This window comes from Sorex fumeus, unplaced genomic scaffold (assembly GCF_029834395.1).
Source record: "Sorex fumeus unplaced genomic scaffold, SorFum_2.1 ptg000009l, whole genome shotgun sequence".
Taxonomy (NCBI): Eukaryota; Metazoa; Chordata; class Mammalia; order Eulipotyphla; family Soricidae; genus Sorex; species Sorex fumeus.
This window is the reverse complement of record NW_026606066.1, coordinates 30,289,052-30,307,885: the sequence shown is the minus strand read 5'-3', so window position 1 is coordinate 30,307,885 and position 18,834 is coordinate 30,289,052. Positions and strand designations below refer to the sequence as shown.

General features: G+C 44.7%; 1 protein-coding gene across 3 annotated transcripts in view; it reads left to right on the top strand.

The window, feature by feature from the left end:
- Positions 1–10,233: 10,233 nt before the first annotated feature.
- Positions 10,234–18,834, top strand: part of NFE2L2 (NFE2 like bZIP transcription factor 2) — a 32,267-nt gene continuing 23,666 nt past the window's right edge. The window contains exon 1 of one of the 3 annotated variants that reach the window (XM_056110361.1): positions 10,234–10,411. In XM_056110361.1, the coding sequence (XP_055966336.1) occupies positions 10,367–10,411 (45 nt within the window). In that variant the 5' untranslated portion in view covers positions 10,234–10,366. Of the gene's footprint in view, positions 10,412–11,531; positions 11,668–18,834 lie in introns of those variants that run through there. The other 2 variants (XM_056110362.1, XM_056110363.1) reach the window with 2 other exon arrangements.

Sequence of the window (18,834 nt, the reverse complement as noted above, 5' to 3'; positions counted from 1 at the left end):
CTGGCTCCGGGCACATCTCTTTGATTCCACTGTTCTTCCTGCATTAACATATGCCTCAGAGACCTGGGCCCTACAAAAACAGGATGAGAACGCTATTCAGGTCTCCCAAAGAAGAATAGAAAGAGCTATGCTTGGAATATCACGTTTCACTCAAATGAGAGAACGAATCCAGAGTTCTGACATCCATCGACGATCAAGGATCAGGGACGCTGTCTCATTTGCCAAGGTGTCGAAAATCAGATGGGCTGGTCACGTAATGAGATTTAAAGACGACCGTTGGACTAGAGCTGTTACTGATTGGATTCCACGGGATGTCAAGAGACCGTGTGGCCGCCCACCTACCAGATGGTCAGACTTCTTCGTCAAGATCATGAACGATCGGTTTGAGGCCCTTCATGTTCCCGGAGCAAACAGATGCCATTGGGCTACACTAGCACGCGACAGGGACAAATGGAGACGTTACTGGCACCCGCTCGAGCAAATCGACGACTAACGGGAAGTTAAGTGATTAAGTGATTAAGTGATAGAAAATGAAAATAAATCTATAGTTACAAAATAAGTCAGAGGTTGCCTGGGGATAAAATGGAAGACTGAGAGAAGTAGGATCAAATTAGATACAAGTGGGAGTGATTAGTTTCATTAACTTGATTGTGTTGATGTTTTTCATGGGTATGGATGTTTACACATACAGACATGCAAAAAGATGTACTGAGTGTCTACTTTAAATATGTCATTTAGGTAACTGGGGTTCCATCCCTGGCACTGTCCCAGGCTTCCTGAACTCTGCTAGAATTGCATCAAATGTCATTTATTGCATATCAATTATGCCTCAATAAAGGTGCTGTGTTTTGTTTACAGTGTTGCTTTCTCATAAAAATTAATTTACTGGAACTTTTTTTTTTTTGGTTAAAAAACTTGTCTGCCATCTAGGCCTTTGTTTCCTCATTTCTAAAGGGGATAAAAATATAACCACATTGTTGCTAAATTAAATGACTGAAGTCAAATGTATGGCTTATGGTGAAAATGCTATTTCAAAAGAAAAAAAGGCAATTCAATTCATACACTTACTATTACCAGCTTAGGCTAGTTTGTGACGCAAAAGACAGAATTAATCTACCTTTCATGAGGAAGAAAAATAAAATGATGAACATTTTATCTGAAGAGATAACTCTAAACTCACATGTGTTACCTGCATGTTAGTTTTTTCAGAGACATGCATTGAAGAAATTTCATTTAGTGAAAGAAATGTAAGGGTTACAATAGCTTGGCAATAATCTTGACAATAGCCTTGGTAGTGCATTTTAAACCTTGCTCTCAGATCTTGTCATTAAAACATAAAAAAGTCAAGAGCCTGCCATTTAGAGGACAGGCTGAAACTGCAAACACCACTTTTACTTTTGCCCTTTCACATGAAAGTTCCTAAATGCAGAAACCCTGTTCTTCTATTTGTTTGCAACTTTTCTCTCTAGTGCAAAATACTTTAGCATTCTGTCCATGGGGAATTAATTAAACAGAATGTGGAAAAATGTAATCTTTAGAGAGCTTCACTGTGAGTAAATACAGCACAGTCAAGGGACTTTACAGAGACCTGACCTGGAGTGGACTGTGTGTGGACTTCAGAATCAGTCAGCCTCAGAGCCTAATTTTCTTGTGCTCTGAAGAAGCTTATTGTTTTGTAGCCTACTGATTGGTAATATTGGGTCTACTCACATCTCCATGGTTTGTATAGAATGGTTATAAAATAAATGTATAACATAGGCTATAGATAATCATGTTGTTAATAATATTGTTACAAAATCTTAAGAGTAAGTCTTATACTTCATGATCAGAAGAAAAAACATTTTTTTAATTGTAACAATGTATGACAGTAAATGGTCATTAGACTTGTGATAACCATTTTGCAATATACACAAATATCAAATAATTGTTGCACACCTGAAATTAATGTCACCTGTTAATCATACCTGCATTAAAATATAAATCCACTAATAAACTGGATTATTAATTTCCTCCCAAATAAAGTTCTGACAAATAAACAAAATGTACAGCTTACCTTCTAGATCTTTCTCAGTACTAGATTTGCCCTCAAGTCAAGGGACTAGAGAGATGTACAAGGACTAAGGAACTTACCGAGCATGAAGCTGACCCAACTCATGTTATATTCCTGGCACCGCATATGGTGGACCACCATCAGGAATGATCCCTGAGCACAGAATCAGAAGTATACCCTGAGCACTATGGGGTGTAGCCCCCAAGAAACAAAACAAAACAAAAATCCAAGTCAATTTGTTGTTTTGGATGAATGTAATAGCAAGAATTAGGAAACGTTTGTCTACTGAGGCTGCCAATGGCTCTTCCTATGATCACTGGTAAGCACTCCAACCTCACTGTACTAAAATGTAGGAGAGAGCTGGAATAGATGAAGGACAGAAAGTACCTGATATGTGCCACCACGCCCATCTTCTCTGTCTGTGGCCAACATTGTTAGTCTATCTCTGAAATGCTTTGACCAGATTGGGAAACTGGGTAGCCACTGCCAATCAGAGTTGGAAAGTGGCATTTATTTGCTGTTTAAGGCAGAAGAACTCTAATGTTCCTTTTAATCCTGATCTTATTCAGAGACCAAAATAAGTCCATGAAACAGAGAATGCCAGAAGACAGCTGTCTTGGCAAGCATTATTTCTCTTTTTTTGATTTCCAGCATCTGAGAATGTGAAAGACTTGGTCAGGCTGGTCCATGAGGATGCTCTGCTCATCCGTTCACTACATTCTGCTTTTCTTTTTTCAAAAGGAAAAGAGCTTATTGCATTTCCACCTGGGTCGAAAAAATGTTTCCTATGAAAGTTTGAATGAACACTGCGGAAAAGTACAAAGATCAAAGTATCTTGTATTCAACACCCCCTATTATTGCTTGGTAATAGACAGCTTTCGGTATAGTCTTTGTTTTACTGTTTGCTTTCCCCAAACAATTATGAGTACTTTCTTGTATTGTTCTAAAGCTGCAGCTCTTGGGGGCTGGAGCAATAGCACAGTGGGTAGGGCATTTGCCTTGCACGTGGCCTACTCAGGTTTTATTCCCAGCATCCCATATGGTCCCCTGAGCAACACCAGGGGTAATTCCTGAGTGCAGATCCAGGAGTAACCTCTGCGCATCGCCAGGTGTGACCCAAAAAGCACAGATAAGAAAGAAAGAAAGAAAGAAAGAAAGAAAGAAAGAAAGAAAGAAAGAAAGAAAGAAAGAAAGCTGCAGCTCTTAGCGTCTACTCAAAATACTCAGAAAGTTCCATCTGTGTCTGGAGCTCCTATTTTTCCAAGTAAAGCTTTGCAAATATATTGAAAAATTAAAAGAATAAAGGGTCTTTAAATCCTTATTTCAACCACACTTAGAAATGTAGTCAAATTCTCCAGCCTTCACTCCAGTAAATATGGAATGGAAAGATTTGCAAAGCTTGTTGTTTGAGATTCAATTTGAAATTGATATGGATTCCCTTTACCAACTTTCAACATTCAGTTCTTGTACAGAGTGATCATATCCAATTATTATAGATAAAAGTATATACATGATGGTCTTCCAGTATCTGTGTTTCAAACCATAATGCCCAAAAGGGAGGGAGAAAGGGAGAGAGGGAGAGAGAGAGAGAGAGAGAGAGAGAGAGTGTGTGTGTGTGTGTGTGTGTGTGTGTGTGTGTGTGCGCGCGCGCGCATGGGGGAAGGGGAGGGAAACTGGGACATTGGTGGTGAGAAATGTACACTGGTAAAGGGATGGGTGTTTAAACATTGTATGACAGAAACCCAATCATGAACAGCTTTGTAACTGTGTGTCTCACTTTGATTCAGTTATATATATGTAGACATATATATATACACATATGTATAGAAAAAAGATTTTATTAAGAATCAATGGCTTGAATGAAAGTAAGCACTCCTCCTTTCCTTCATTCACCTCTTCATTTTCTTCTTATCATAAAAGTGATATATGTTTACTTAGGAAAATATGAACAAGTTAAGAAAAAGAGAACAATGAAGTTATCAGTAATCTAATCAGAATAATGATTAACATTTTGAAACATATCTATTCAGTCTTTGTGTGTATGTGTGCGTGTGTGCGTGTGTGCGTGTGTGTGTGTGTGTGTGTGTGTGTAGATATGAATGCATACAATTCAAAAGCACTTTTTTTTATAGTGCTAAGGTCCACTCCTGGCTCAGTACTCAGGGGTTACCCCCAGCAGTGAAGAGGGGATCATTTGTAGTGCCAGGGACCAAACCAGGGTTGGAAAGATGCACAGCAAGCACCTAACCTCCTGTACTCTCCAGGACTTCAAAACACTCTTTTAAATTTTGGGGTGTTTTTTTCCCCTTTATTTTATTTTATTTTTTTTAAAGTTGTAGATTTACAATTTTTTGTGCTTTGGTTTTTATTTTTACATTGCATGCACTTCCTACAGGGTTTTTTCTATTATAAGCAGGAAACTATCAGTTAAATCTGACTTAGAAGATACACAGCTCTTTTTATCAGTATTTTGCACCGTGAGGTGTGTATTCCAAGGAACCAAAGTTATGCGTGTGTTTGGAAATGAACATACCAATTAATTTCAATGCTGCTGATTTAGAGTTCATCTATTCACTGGGCATACTCCTTCAAATTCCCTCAGCAGACACTCAGCAAGTACCTTACATAACTGAAATAAATGAGGTCACATCAGGGTCAGAATCTATGTATGCATTTATACTTTCATCTACTTAACTGATGAATGTCTGGTTTCTTAGCTATATTTTGATAAGAAGGGCATCTCCCCATCACCTAAGGGTATGGTCCTTATAGGTGGTGTCATAAGGTGACTAACTTTGAATATAGCAGCAAGTGTGTATTATGGGGGAAACAAACTCCTTGTGCTCAGGCAGGTCATTGTGCTTCCCAGGGTCTGAGATCCCAGAACTACAGTGTCGTATCCCTATATATGCATGTTCCCGGTAGTGGTAACAAGAAGCAACCAGAAATCTTGCTTCTATTATTCATTAGATGCTGTTTTGCTTGTCTATTACTAATGAAATAAGTCACAGCAAAATGTAGTCACTGAAAACAACTACGGTCTTTCACAATTCTTTGTGTTCATGAAGCTTATCAGGGTAGTCTTCTAATGGTTTTTCTTGGAGTTCTCATATATGCATGGTTGCAGTTAGTGGCTGGGGCAAGAGGCCCCTGGGTGCTTGACTAAATGGGCTAGAAGGCCATGATGGTTTCCTTCATTCATAAGCCCACTGTCTATCTTTCCTTTTGGAATCTCTTCCCCAAGGCATCTCCTGGCGACCCCTCTCCTTGAAGCCAATTTTAATAGCACTGTAGCACTGTCCTCCCATTGTTCATCGATTTGCTCATGTGAGACTTGTTACTGTTTTTGGCATCTCGAATACAAAGCTGTCAGGCCTGTTTAAAACCTGAGACACACAAAACCTCCTTCAAATGTAAAACCAATTCACAAGGCCTTCACTGATTCAAAGAGGGGGAGCGCATGCAGCACGTCTGCCTCAGGTTAGGCTGTTCATTGAGGGCCATCTTTAGAAGCTAGCCTCTGATCTATACTCCCACTACAAACTAGGTAAAGTAAAATCACAACTGTGGTTCTCAAAGATTAGACTGGAACAAAGAATACAACTAAGGGGAAGTAAAAAGAAGAGAAAAGAAGCTTCAAGGTAAAAAGGATACTTCTAAAGTCTTGCAAACTTGGCAAATTAGATTACTGGAGAAGGTGAAATAAGTAGATCATTATATCACCATTACCCAAACTCTGCACACAAGAACACTCTCTTGATAATGCTTTTTTATTTGTCCCAGGGCTATACCTGTCAGCACTCAGGTAGGTGCTACTCCCAGAGGTACTTGAGGGGTCACTTCTAATGATGGCTGGGGGACTATACAGTATCAGGGATCAATCTGGGGCCCCAGTATGATCTGAGCCTATCAAGCCAGATCCCTGGTTTCTAGTGATATTTATTTTTTATGGGACTCTAGAGAAGGAGGGAAGAGAGGGGTAATATCTGGCCCAAGGACTATATAAAATCCATGAAATCCTGTGGCCTAGACCTGATAAATGATGGGAATGACACAGATACTTCTCCTCGACTATCCACAGCCTTTTTGCTGGGATTATATGGCCTCTGAATGTAGTGGGTAGGGCGTCTGCCTTGCACACGGCCGACCCGGGTTCGATTCCCAGCATCCCATATGGTCCCCTGAGCACCACCAGGGGTGATTCCTGAGTGCAGAGCCAGGAGTAACCCCTCTGCATTGCTGGGTGTGACCCAAAAAGCAAAAAAAAAAAATATATCCAATGGCCCTTGGCATGAAAAATTTCTCTATTCTTGAGACCGGAGCAATAGTACAATAAGTAGGGCATTTTGCCTTCACTCTGCTGACCCAGATTTGATCCTCAGCATCCCATAAGGTCCCCTGAGCACCGCCAGGAGTGATTCCTGAGTGCAGAGCCAGGAGTAACCCCTGTGCATCACTGGGTGTGACTCAAAAGGCCAAATAAATAAATAAATAAAACCCCCCCAAATCAAAAAACAACAACTTCTCCATACTTAGTTTAGAGCAAAGTATGATATTACTCACACATTCCAGCCACATATAGAGTTGACTTTGAAAATAACAAAGAATTTAGGTATCAACAGAAACTTACAAGGGCTAGTAAAAGCAAAACCAACTGGGTGAGAAACAAAATAGTAGCTATCACAAGACAGCAGTAAAAAAGGACTCTCCCAGGACAGGAGGGAAAAAAATAACATTATCTTTCCTGTTTCCCTGGAGCTTCACTTGTATTCATATGAAATAATACGTCTGTAGGGCAAGGCAGGTCTCTGCTTCTCACAGGACAACAATCTCATTTCAGGGTCTGTTGAGACTGGGAACTTCTTTGACATGTGTGGTCTGAGACTGGGAGTCCCTTCTCAATGAACCACCATTCAATGCCAAGCAGCTTTTTCCTAATGTTTGTTTTTCTTCAATGTGTTCAAGCTCTTACATTGTTCTACTCCTAGGGAAAACATGTCCTCAGCAGGTGCCTGAAATAATATACTCCCAGCAATTGCAATTTTGTCAAAGGTTATTTCATTCCATCTAAACTCAAGGGAAATGTGTTGCTTAACAAAGAATTACCACGTTGGAAAGAGTGGGTAAGGCACTTGCCTTGCTTGAGACTGTCCCCAATTTGATTCTCCTCACTGTATATATGGCCCAGCCATGAATGACCCTGGAGCAAAAAACCAGGAATAAGCTCTGAGCATAACCAGGGTGGCCCCAAAATAAGAATTAAAAAAAAAAAGACAAAACAAATACAAGGACATACTAAGTGCTTTAGGGAATCAACCACTCAGATATGACTTTGGTATCTTCTGTCTCCTGACTACCTTCTCAGTAGTTTTATATATTATACTTTTCATTTGTTCACTTACCACAATTGGGTCAACCCCAATTGTGCTACTGGCTACTTGTGATGCTTCTGAGTGATCTTGCAAGCTGACAGGTCTCGTTAGTGCATAACCTGAGTACCAACCCTTGGAGCTACCTACTTGGACCCTCAGAACTAGTAGTTTTATTTTAATTTTTATTTTTATAAAGTTGTTCACGATTATTTATCATGGTCAATATCCCAACACCAATCCCACCACCATTACTTCCAATTTTCCCAACCCCCAGCCAAGTCTGCCCCAATAGCAGGCCCTACATAATTTATCTTATAGTGCTTGTTATGAATAATTTGCTATATATGATCGAGAAATATTTCCTTAGAATGAAGTATATAAAGATTATTGCATCTCACTGGAGACATTAAGCCTGTAAAGGTAAAGGTAAAGGCCCTCCCGTTGATCGTCGATTTGCTCGAGCGGGCCCAGTAACGTCTCCATTGGAGACTTTGTTGTTACTGTGTCTGGCATACCAAATACTCTCGGTAGCTTGCCAGGCTCTCTGAGAGGGGCAGAGGAATCGAACTCGGGTCGGCCATGTTGGCCGCTTGTAAGGCGAACGCCCTACCCGCTGTGCTATCGCTCCAGCCCATTAAGCCTGTATATAAGAGATTACTAACATGTTGTTACAGGTTAAGCCTTGTGTAGAACTAGTAGTTTTAGTAAATGACTTTAATAAGCAATATACTGCTGTGTCCTTCTTTGACACAGAAATGGCATTTCATTGTGTCTCTACATGTTTCATGTCAGGGCCACTGTAAATGATTTCTCCTAAGCTTGTTTTCAGGGTGCAGATCATTTTGCAGGTTTTTCACGTAACAGAGCAAAAGGTTCAATTCAAGCTTGCTTAAATTATAAGCAATTAATTTAGGCTTCATTTACCTCAAGGAATATTCGGACATATACATTTACAGATAAATCCTGGGAGTGTCAAATTATGCCATCAAGAGAAAGTAAGTTCTTTGCAATTTTTGGGGTGTGTATCTGCTATAGTCAAGGTTTTGTTTGCTTTGCGGGTGGGGACATCAGATTTTTTAATAAAATAGTATATCTTGGGACCAGATAGTACAGTGGGTAAAGCATTTGTTTTGGATGCTGAGGACCCAGGTTCCATCAGGGTTCTATCCTTGGGACCACATATGGTGCACCAAGTTTCCCAGGAGTGATTCCTAAGGGCAAAGGCAGGAAATAGCCCTGAATACCGCTGGGTGTGGCCAAAAAAAAAAAAGAAGTTAGAAATCAAAAAAACGAAATCTCTTTAGGAGTTCAGAAAGATTGCTAATGCATGGGGGGAGGGGGGATATTACCTAAATATATTTATAGAGATATGTTTCCAGGCCACACCTTGCAGTGCTCAGGGCTTACTTTTCTCCTGACTCTGTACTTGTCTCTTAAATCTTTTAAAATTTCACAATTTTCCTTCCTGAAAATTCTTGAAGAAGTCCTATGTGGCAGTTATTGATTTAATAAATTGTACATGTTTCTTTAGATTTAAAACATAAATACTAAAAAGTGCAAAAAAAATCGTGAATGAACCTACAACTCCCTATTTTGGTGAATTCCATTTTTTCAGGCAAATGAATTTTCTTTTTTTCACAAAACTTTTAAAACAGTTCCATACAGGGAGCCAGTACAGTGGTTAGCGCGCTTGCCTTGCACGCAGCCGACCTGGATTCGATCCCCCAGTACCCCACATAGTCCCCGGAGCCCACCAGGAGTAATCTCTAAGTACAGAGCAAGGAGTAAACCCTGTAGCACCTCCGGGTGTGGCCCCCTCGCTCCCCCCCACCCCAAAATTTACATACAGTACAAACCATTCTATAACGTGTTCCTTTTTTTATTATGTAAATTTACAGCGCCAGGGCAAAGAAACTTGGCAAGATGATGAGGATGATGGCAAGAAGAGGAGGATGGGGCAGGCGAGCTGTAACAGCATCACGCTGCCAAAAACCACCTCCCATGAGCGGCACTGTGCAAGGCTTTGCCGAGGGCCATCAAGACCACTCGGTGACCCAGAGACTCCAAAGTTGGCCGCGCGGCGCCCAGAAGCCGGGCAGGCAGGCCGGCCAGCCGTGGGCGGGGCGCTGGAGGTCGTTCAGGGTGACTGCAAGCACGGGGTCCCCGCGCGGTCAGCAAGGGCCCCGGGCCAGTCCCGCAGGCCCCCAATCCACCTGAGGGACCCCAGGGCTGGAGGGCAAGCCGCGGTGCCACTGCGCGGTCAGGGTCCAAGCCGCGAGCCACCCCCCTTCCCAACTCCTAGGGCTCGGCGCCACTGTGGGGCGGCGGGCCGAGATAAAAACGGGGCAAGGTTCCTGCAAGTCCGAATCGGGAAGGCGCAGTCTGATACCGGCCTTCGCCTGACCGCGGGGCGTGTGGTTCCAACTGTTGTTTGAGGACACCCGCACCCCAGTGACCTTCCGCAAACACCTCTTGATCACGCTGGCAGCCAGGGATGCTCTCGGGGGTGTTGACCGAGGTGGGCCCCCACGCCCCCGGACGCAGGCCTCCGGGCCCTGCCGCACCCCATCCCCTCGCGGGACCCCCGCCCTCCGCCCCGCCGGCCACTCCCGCCCCGCCACCCCGAGCTCCAGGCGTCAGCCCCGCGGGGGTGGGGGATTTTCGGGAGCTCGGCCCGCAGGGCTCCGCGGGGGAAGGGCCCGCACTGTCGCTCCGCCCTCAGGGGCGGGAGCCGGAGCGGGGCCGAACCAGGGACGGGAACTGGGGCCTGACCGCGGAGACGACAGTGCTCCGGGACTCGGAGGAGTCGCCGCCGCCGCCGTCGTAGTCGTCGTCGTCGCCGCCGCTGCCCGCGCCGCCCTGCCCGCGCCGCGCCTCGGCCGCCGGGACGGGGTAGCCGTCGGGGACGCCTAGAGCACGGGCTCCCCCTCACCCCGAATTCAGCATGATGGACTTGGAGCTGCCGCCGCCGGGGCTGCCGTCCCAGCAGGTGCTGTTCTGGCCTGGGGAACACCCCTTCTCACCCCCCCCCCCCCACTGCACACCACACACTCACGCACACACACACGCACGCACGCATGCAAGCACACATCCTCCGCCTGCATGCAGGCTCGCGGGGGGACACCGCACCGGGTTGGGGGGGTGGGTGGGGGACGTCTTACGTCGGTGACCCGAGAGCCGGGGGCGCGGCGGCCGCACGCTGGAGCCGCTGCGCCTGCGCGGGGCGGGGAGCGGGAGCCGCCGGGACCCCAGGAGCCCTGGTGGGGGAGGGAAGCGGAGGCGCGGCCGGCGATTCCCCCGCACCCGACACAGGCACACACCCCGACCCAGCGCGCGCCGTCCCCCCGGACGGCCACCCCGGGAGGCTGGAGGCCCTGGATCGCAGCACCGCGGGCGAAGGGGGCGGCTCCGACCGCGGCGCCGAAGCCGGGCGCCGGAGCCCGCGGCCGGTCCCCCGAGTTCAGGCGGCCGCAGAGGCGGATGGGCAGGAGGGGGGCGGACACCGGCGGTCTGAGCCGGCGCGGGCCCGGCCCTTCCGGGGTTGCGCGGCTCCCCCGCCTCGGAGCCGGCAGAAAAATGTGCCTAGTCACGGGGCCGCTCTTGGGGGAGCTGAGGTCTCCTCCGGGCCGGGACCCAGGGACGCCCCTCGAACCCCGGGCCCCGGGAGCCACGCGCTCCCCGCGAGGCTTACGTCTAAGGGCACTTCTCTACCAGGCGCCAGGCCCTGGGTGCGCCGGGGCCTCTCGGGCAGCTGGGCGAGAAAGCACGGGGCCCCCGATCGGGGACGGGGGTGGGGGTGACCCCCGACGTGCGCTGGCCCCTGGCCGTGTGCAGCGCGCATAGTCTTGCGCTTTGTAAAGTCTCGGCTGCGAGGAGACCCCGGGGCCGGCCCTCACTACTCTTCACCCCTAGTGCGGCAGGGGTGGCAGCTGAATCCCGCTCGGAGTCCACCGCGCCCCCGTTTGCCCTTCCCCAGGAAGTGTCCCCGGCCGGCACGCGTCGCGTGCGCCGGTGGCGGTGTCCAGGCGACTGGGGCCGGTTGGCCGTCGCGGCGGCCCTCGGCGGGCCCTTTCCTGCTTTATAGCGTGCAAACCTTGCCGCGTCGGGGCCAAGGGACAAGTTGGAGCTGTGGATCGGTTGCGCAATTGTTATTTTCCCCAAGGCGGCTTTGTCTTTGGATTCAGGGTTTCAGAATTGCAGTTCCAAAATGTGTAAGGCAGGATATTCTGTTCTGTGCTGTCAAGGGTAAGAGTTGCGAGTGTAGATTAGAATTTCGCCTAGGCTGTTACTTATTTTGGCTTCTCTATATGATTTCTCCCGTGGGTAGTTTTCTATTGGAGTATCTGCTCCGATGTGTATATCTTATTTTTTAGTGTTTTGCTGCTTTTGCAAGGGCAAGAGGTGGAACACTTGTATGTATATACAAGTGCTTTGCTGACGAGCTCTGTAAATTGCTTCAAAATTGAAAAGTTTCTCTTTGTACTTTGTAGGGTCTTTTAAAAAGAAGCATATATACATGTATGTCTGTAGGTATAGTAATTAGGGTTCTTTTAGGAAAAAATACTTGTTTCAGGAAAATGTGTAATAGGAAGAGTAAATACGGGCATGCTCTTCAAATTTAGATTGCTCCTATAGTGCCAAGATGCTTTAAGTAATTGGCAGTGTATTAATTTTGCTTCCTTCCCCCTTAAGGCATTTGACACAAACTTTTACCCCCTTAATAGTTAGGGTTGTACCCCCAGCCCTCACTACTATGAAGGAATAAATTGTACTTTTTGATTTAGTTGCTGCTGGAGAATAATTTATGTAGTGTATTCTGACGGAAGCATATACCATATGAACAACAGGTTTTATATTTTTTCTGAATTCAGGAATTATCCTAGAGCCCTCTAGTATTTAAATATTTTTCTTACTGTGTCATTTAACATTTCACTTGTAAAGTGTATGCATATAGGTTAAGTACTGTGCTCTCAGTGTGTATTGTCGGTTATGTTTGATAGGATAATTACTTTTTTGCCTTTGTCTTCAGACATCATTTTAAAGACAATGAAAAAAGAAAATGAATTAAAATATGTAGACTTGCTTTCATGTCTATAACTATGGTCCATGAGAGATTATTGCTGCTTTAAAAAGTTTTAACTGAGAGGCAAAGGCGAATTCTCACCTTTTGTGGAAAGAACTCTGGGTGGGAGGTGAGGTGGTACTGGGGTCCAGTTTTCTACCTTCTCTTCAAAAGAGTGTTGATGAACTGAGCAGGGCAGGAAGAAGACACTCAGACTCTAAGCCCATTAGGTGGATGGAACTGTCTATTCTTCTCAGAGGTGTCCTGGAAAGATAAAGGACTTCTGCGTATGAGAGATGAAGTTGGTCTTGGACTAGAGCGATAAGATTGTTTTTAAACGAAAAATAGCTCCAACCTCCCATCTCCTGAATGAATGTTAAGTTAAGATGGGTGTATGGCTTTTTAGATATGTGAAAAATTGAGAGATTGTGGAAAGCAGCATATGGAAGGACCAATACACAACTCTAGTCTTCCTGGGTTAAAAATAACTTGGGACATTTGGGGATTTCTTTCTTGTTAACTTTGTAACTTTTAACTTGTAAACAATGCTGGGGAAAAGTATCCCTGGTTTTCTATGGGATAACTGAAGAGAGTTGAAAGTCAGATTATTTTTATTTTGGTTTTTAGTCAAGATGAGCTACACTTACGGGAGTTGCAAGGGTAGAGGAACCCTCTGAGGATTAGAAGAACTTCCCCTTGTGCCCTCTCCCCCCTAACCTCCCCCCACCCCCGAATTTCCTCTGCACTGGCTGAATACCTGTAAAGGGGGCTTTGCTTCAACATTACATCCTTTTCACTTTTGTTTTGTTTTGTTTGGGGCCTACACCTAGTGGTGCTCAGAGCTTACTCCTGGCTCTGTGCTCAGATCACTCCTGGTGGTACTCAGAGGACCTTATGCAATGCTGGGGTTTGAACCCAGCTGGACCATGTGCAAGCCAAGTGCTGTAATCCTGTGCTATCTCACCAGACCCAACATCCTCTTCATTTTTTCCCTTTATCTGGCACTACTGTGATAACAGTTCAGCTCATGGAGCTCTTCCTTGTGTGCCAGGTAGTGCAATAATTGCTTCACATGCATAATTTCACAGTAACCCTGTGGGAAATACTGTTCTCTCTAGTTTCCAGGTGAGAAAATGGAGCCAAATGTGACCCAGCTATTGAGAGGGAGGAAGGGTGTGTGCAGGCTGTTAATCTAAGGCTCACTCGCCACTCCCAGGACTCCTTCAGCTTTGAGCAGGTGGGGAAAAACATGGGGTAAAGACAGATAGAAATGAAAAAGATTAAATTCTGCACCTTTCTGCTTACCTAGAAATTCCCTGACTGTTTGTACCAGGAATATGCATCTTTTTAAATAGGAAGAGTAAACCTCATGTGTCAGTGGAATTATTTAAAAGGTTGGGGTGCGGGGGTGCTCAACTTGGTGGGAATTGGAGGCAGGAGGTAATTTGAAGAGGCTGGACTTTCAAAGTTCCCAGGGTTTTACCAGTGTGCAGAGATAACTAGCTTGAAGATAATAGGTTTTTCAGGGATTGTTTTCTCTTTTTCTTAATTAAATCTCTTAGCTACTGGAGTGTTTGTTCACCTTTGTTTGCCTTGTGAGTACATTCTTCTGTTCTGTTGACTCTTATTTTTGAAGGAGTGTGAAGAATAAGGTTGGTAGTGGTAAAGATATATAGAAACAATGAAGAGAGGGAGAGACCAGCGTAAACCAGGTTCAAGGCAGAATATATTCTGAAGGATTATGAAAAGATTCCTTGGCACAGTGCTATGTGGCCATTCCTTCTAAACCTGCAGATCAAGACTTTGGCGCCTTTAGTATAGGTAGTGGTTCGCAGACCTGAACTCCATTGCTTTTTCAAAGTTAAATGAGATAAGGAAAGAAATATATTTTGGCTTTGGAAGTTGCTTCCTTTGATTTCTTTCTTTCTTTCTCTCTCTCTCTTTCTTTCTCTCTCTCTCTCTCTCTCTCTCTCTCTCTCTCTCTCTCTTTTCCTTTACAACTTGATTGTGAATTCCTCTAGAGGTAGGCAAAGAATTTCTATTCCTGGGGTTGGAGCAGTAGTATAGTAGGTAGGATATTTTCCTTTTACAGAGCCAACTAAGGTTCAGTCCCTAAAATCCCACATGGTCCTCTGAGCACTACCAGGAGTAAGAATTGTGGGTGTAACCCAAAAAGAAAAAAATCTATTTCTTAATTTTTTAAATAGTTTGTGAGACAAAATTCACACTCTATACAGTCTATTCATTTTGAAGTAGCAGTTCAATGGATTAATGTAATACAGGGTTTTATAATCATCAACATAAGTATAGGTAGTGGTTCGCAGACCTGAACTCCATTGCTTTTTCAAAGTTAAATGAGATAAGGAAAGAAATATATTTTGGCTTTGGAAGTTGCTTCCTTTGATTTCTTTCTTTCTTTCTCTCTCTCTTTCTTTCTTTCTCTCTCTCTCTCTCTCTCTCTCTCTCTCTCTCTCTCTCTCTTTTCCTTTACAACTTGATTGTGAATTCCTCTAGAGGTAGGCAAAGAATTTCTATTCCTGGGGTTGGAGCAGTAGTATAGTAGGTAGGATATTTTCCTTTTACAGAGCCAACTAAGGTTCAGTCCCTAAAATCCCACATGGTCCTCTGAGCACTACCAGGAGTAAGAATTGTGGGTGTAACCCAAAAAGAAAAAAAATCTATTTCTTAATTTTTTAAATAGTTTGTGAGACAAAATTCACACTCTATACAGTCTATTCATTTTGAAGTAGCAGTTCAATGGATTAATGTAATACAGGGTTTTATAATCATCAACATAATCAGTTGTAGGACACTTGCATTGCCCTCCCAAAAATACCCATACCCATAGCTCTCTCTCCCCATATCCCCTCAGGCAGTTAATTTAGCCCTGACAGCTTCTCCTCAATTTATTTTTATGGAGTTGTCAACTCTGGGTATTTTGTATAGACTGGTCTGTGGTTTTGTGTGACTGGGTTCTTTCACTCCATATACTACTGTTTATGAGGTTTGACCATATTGTAACATGTATCCAAACTTCAGAGCTTTTTATTAGCAAATTTTATTTCTTTGTGGTATAAATATGAGATAAAGGCCCTCCCGTTGTTCATTGTTTTGCTCGAGTGGGCCCAGTAACGTCTCCATTGGAGACTTTGTTGTTATTGTGTCTGGCATATCGAATACGTCACGGGGAGCTTGTATACATCTTATTTTATTTTATTTTGTTTTTTTTGAGCCACCCCAAAGTTGCTCCGGGGCTACTCCTTCTATCCACAGGCATCACTCCTGGTGGTGCTAGGAGACAATATTGAGTGCTGGGGGAAATATTGTCAGTTGATGAACATTTGGTTTGCTTCCACTTCGTGTGCTTTTGCGTGTACCCTACACCAGTGTTCCATAGTGTGCTTGGTTGTGTACTAGAATCAGTCTCAAGGTCTGTCCCTGGCATACGTGTCCTTTTTCAAGCTTCTGAGAGATTCCATGTGCACTGGAATTTGACTTGGAGAACCAGTGCCCTAAAGTGCCTAGCTCGGTGCATAGTACCAGTGAGAAGGCATTAGGAAAATTGGGTTGGGTATCTTACTTCATGAACAGAGAAGTATTTTTATATTTGATCCGTGACCTTCACAGCCTTAAAAATCGGGGAGCTGTCTTTTTGTCTTGGGGCCACACCCAAAAGTGCTCTAACCTTAACCCTTGCCTCTGTGCTCAGTGATTACTCGTGGAGGTGCTCAGGGGACCATTTGGGGTGCCGGGGATGCAATTGCTCCAGGCCTCTGGGCGCTGTCTTATAAGGTACCTGAAATTGTATTGCTGTAACGAGCACTTTAGTCCTCATGGAGAGTTTGGGGAGAGTTTTGAGTTTTGTTATGAAAGATACACCTACACACACACACACACACACACACACACACACGCTGACGCACACACGCTCACGCACACATAGGCACACATGCACAGAGACTGTAAGAACAGGTAATCAGGAAGGGGACAGAGAGCCTGAGGCCAGGTCATGCCTGCCACAATCTGGGAGTTCTGTGTTTTCTCTTCAGTCACAGCATCTTTCTCAGTAAAAATGAAACAAAAAAACATTAAAAGTTGAACCAGGGGCTAGAGCGATAGTACAGTGGGTAGGGTGTTTGCCTTGCAAACAGCCGAACCAGGTTCGATTCCCAGCATCCCATATGGTCCCCTGAGCACCGCCAGGAGTAATTCCTGAGTGCAGAGCCAGAGTACTCCTGTGCATTGCCAGGTATGACCCATAAAGCAAAGCAAAACAAAACAAAAAAGTTAAACCAAATCTACTGAAATCTCCAATACAGTTTCAGTTTTTAGCAACTCAATTTTTTATAGTCCCCTCTACCTGCCTGATAAAGGCAAAGTCCTCCACAGTACATCCTGATATATCCTGACCAGTCGCTACCGTTTATAATTACCTGAACGGCTTTCTGGTTTACCTAGGTAGAAATTGAGGCTTGCTTCTGAACCATTTGCGTGTGTGTGTCTGTGTGTGTCTCTGTGTGTGTGTGTGTATGTGTGTGTCTTCTGAATTCTATTTTAAGGTGTGCATGCTCGTATGTGGTCAGCAGCAGTCCCACTTGAGAGACATGAGTATGGGTTCAGGGTCTTCCGAGGCTGTTGGGCTCCACTTCACAGTCAAGGCACAAATAGCACCGAGGGACCGGGCAGAGTCTGACAACAACAGCCTCCTGGAAGGGGCTGAAGTCACCCACCTCCAGTGCTGCCCTTACCATCACCCCAAAGGAAGCTCAGTCATCAGTAATTTGAAATTCTTTTAAACATCCCTCCTGTGCTTTAAGACTTAGGGGATAGTGTCCTGTCCTTTCATTCTTTAGATGCCTGAACTAAATCATGTATATATTAACATATAGAACCAGAAGGATTTGTGTTAACATCCAGCCTCTATGTCTTGTCTTTATGCATCGTTTTCCCATTGAGTGTTCTTCCCCTTCTTTGAGGAATGTGACCTGGGTGGGGTGGATTGGTACCCACCTTGGCTTGACCATCCTTATGTGCCCCACCTCAGAACCAAGTTCAGGTATCACTCTGGAATACAAAACCCCACCTGTTTGATTCCTTGGGGATCAAAGAGAGGAGGTGGTGGTGCTGTTTTGTTCCTTTCCACCAGCACATGCGGTAGGATTATGCAACTTCTGGGCTGGGAAAGTAAGAACCTGTACTTTTCCTTGGTGTGGTTTGCAGTGCCAGAGCTGCTGTTTCTAAAGAGGATTGAAGAACCATGAACTTAGTCTAATCCATACCCCCAACCCATTCCACTAGTACTGAAATAAAAACTACCATTTCTACTTAAAATAGGAAAAATGGCTACATTTTAAAGAGGTTTGATTTTGACCATTCTCACTAGATCATAACTAAATTACTTTCTCATCCTGTAATTCGGGACTCAGGCTGGTCGGCCACATACCGGTCTCTTGCCTTCCCCTCTGCACATTAAAGATACGAAATGGAAACAGGAACAATCTTGCGAAGTTCAGGTTTGTTCTTCAGACAGTTTCATTCCTTCCAGAAACTTCTTTACCAGGCCATATGTTTAGGGGAATCCTTAGGGCTGTGATTTGAAAGTAAAAATGGAGATACCAAGAAGGGAGATTTCAGGTTACTTTTCACTTGGGGGAGGGTTCTAGAATATAAGAGAAGAGTTTGGAAGGGAATGGGGTGTGGTGAGGGGGAGGGACTGCACCTTTTCCTTCTAATAAACTCTGGAGAGATGCCACCTTTTGGGACACTGAGGGAAGCCTCAGATTGACCCAGAATTCTTTTGGGGGCATCTTTGAAATCTGCCACGCTTAGATGTGCTTACCTGTATTCTCAAGTGTGAGAAAAGAGAAGCATTTGCTAGTACCGGTTTTCTATATATTACCTTTAGAAGATTCTATACATTACCTTTGAAGAAAGAGTCCAGAGATCCACTCAGGAAACCAGAAACTACACTTTTTCCAACAGAGGGAATCTGTAAAGGAAATGGATTGCCTGGGTGATGGAAATGCTGAGAAGCACGCCAGACATCCCAGAGATGAGCTGCCAGGGGAAACTCCTTCCACCTTGGGGCTGAAGGGCCAGAGGGAGTGCCCCCACCCCAAATCCCTAGTGGAATGTAGTTGGAAGCCAGTTGGCAAGAGCAGGAGCAGGATGGGCAGGGATCTGGAAGTCATGGGCAGATGACTAATGCAGTCACCTGATTAGTTCCCGGCCTGGAAACCACTGCGTTTGATTACTGTATTAAGGTCACATCTCTGCAAGAGTGTTAAGAGTTACAGTTTTGTTGGACACAGTTACTGCACCTTCATAGCCACCAGAATGTCTGGGAACCT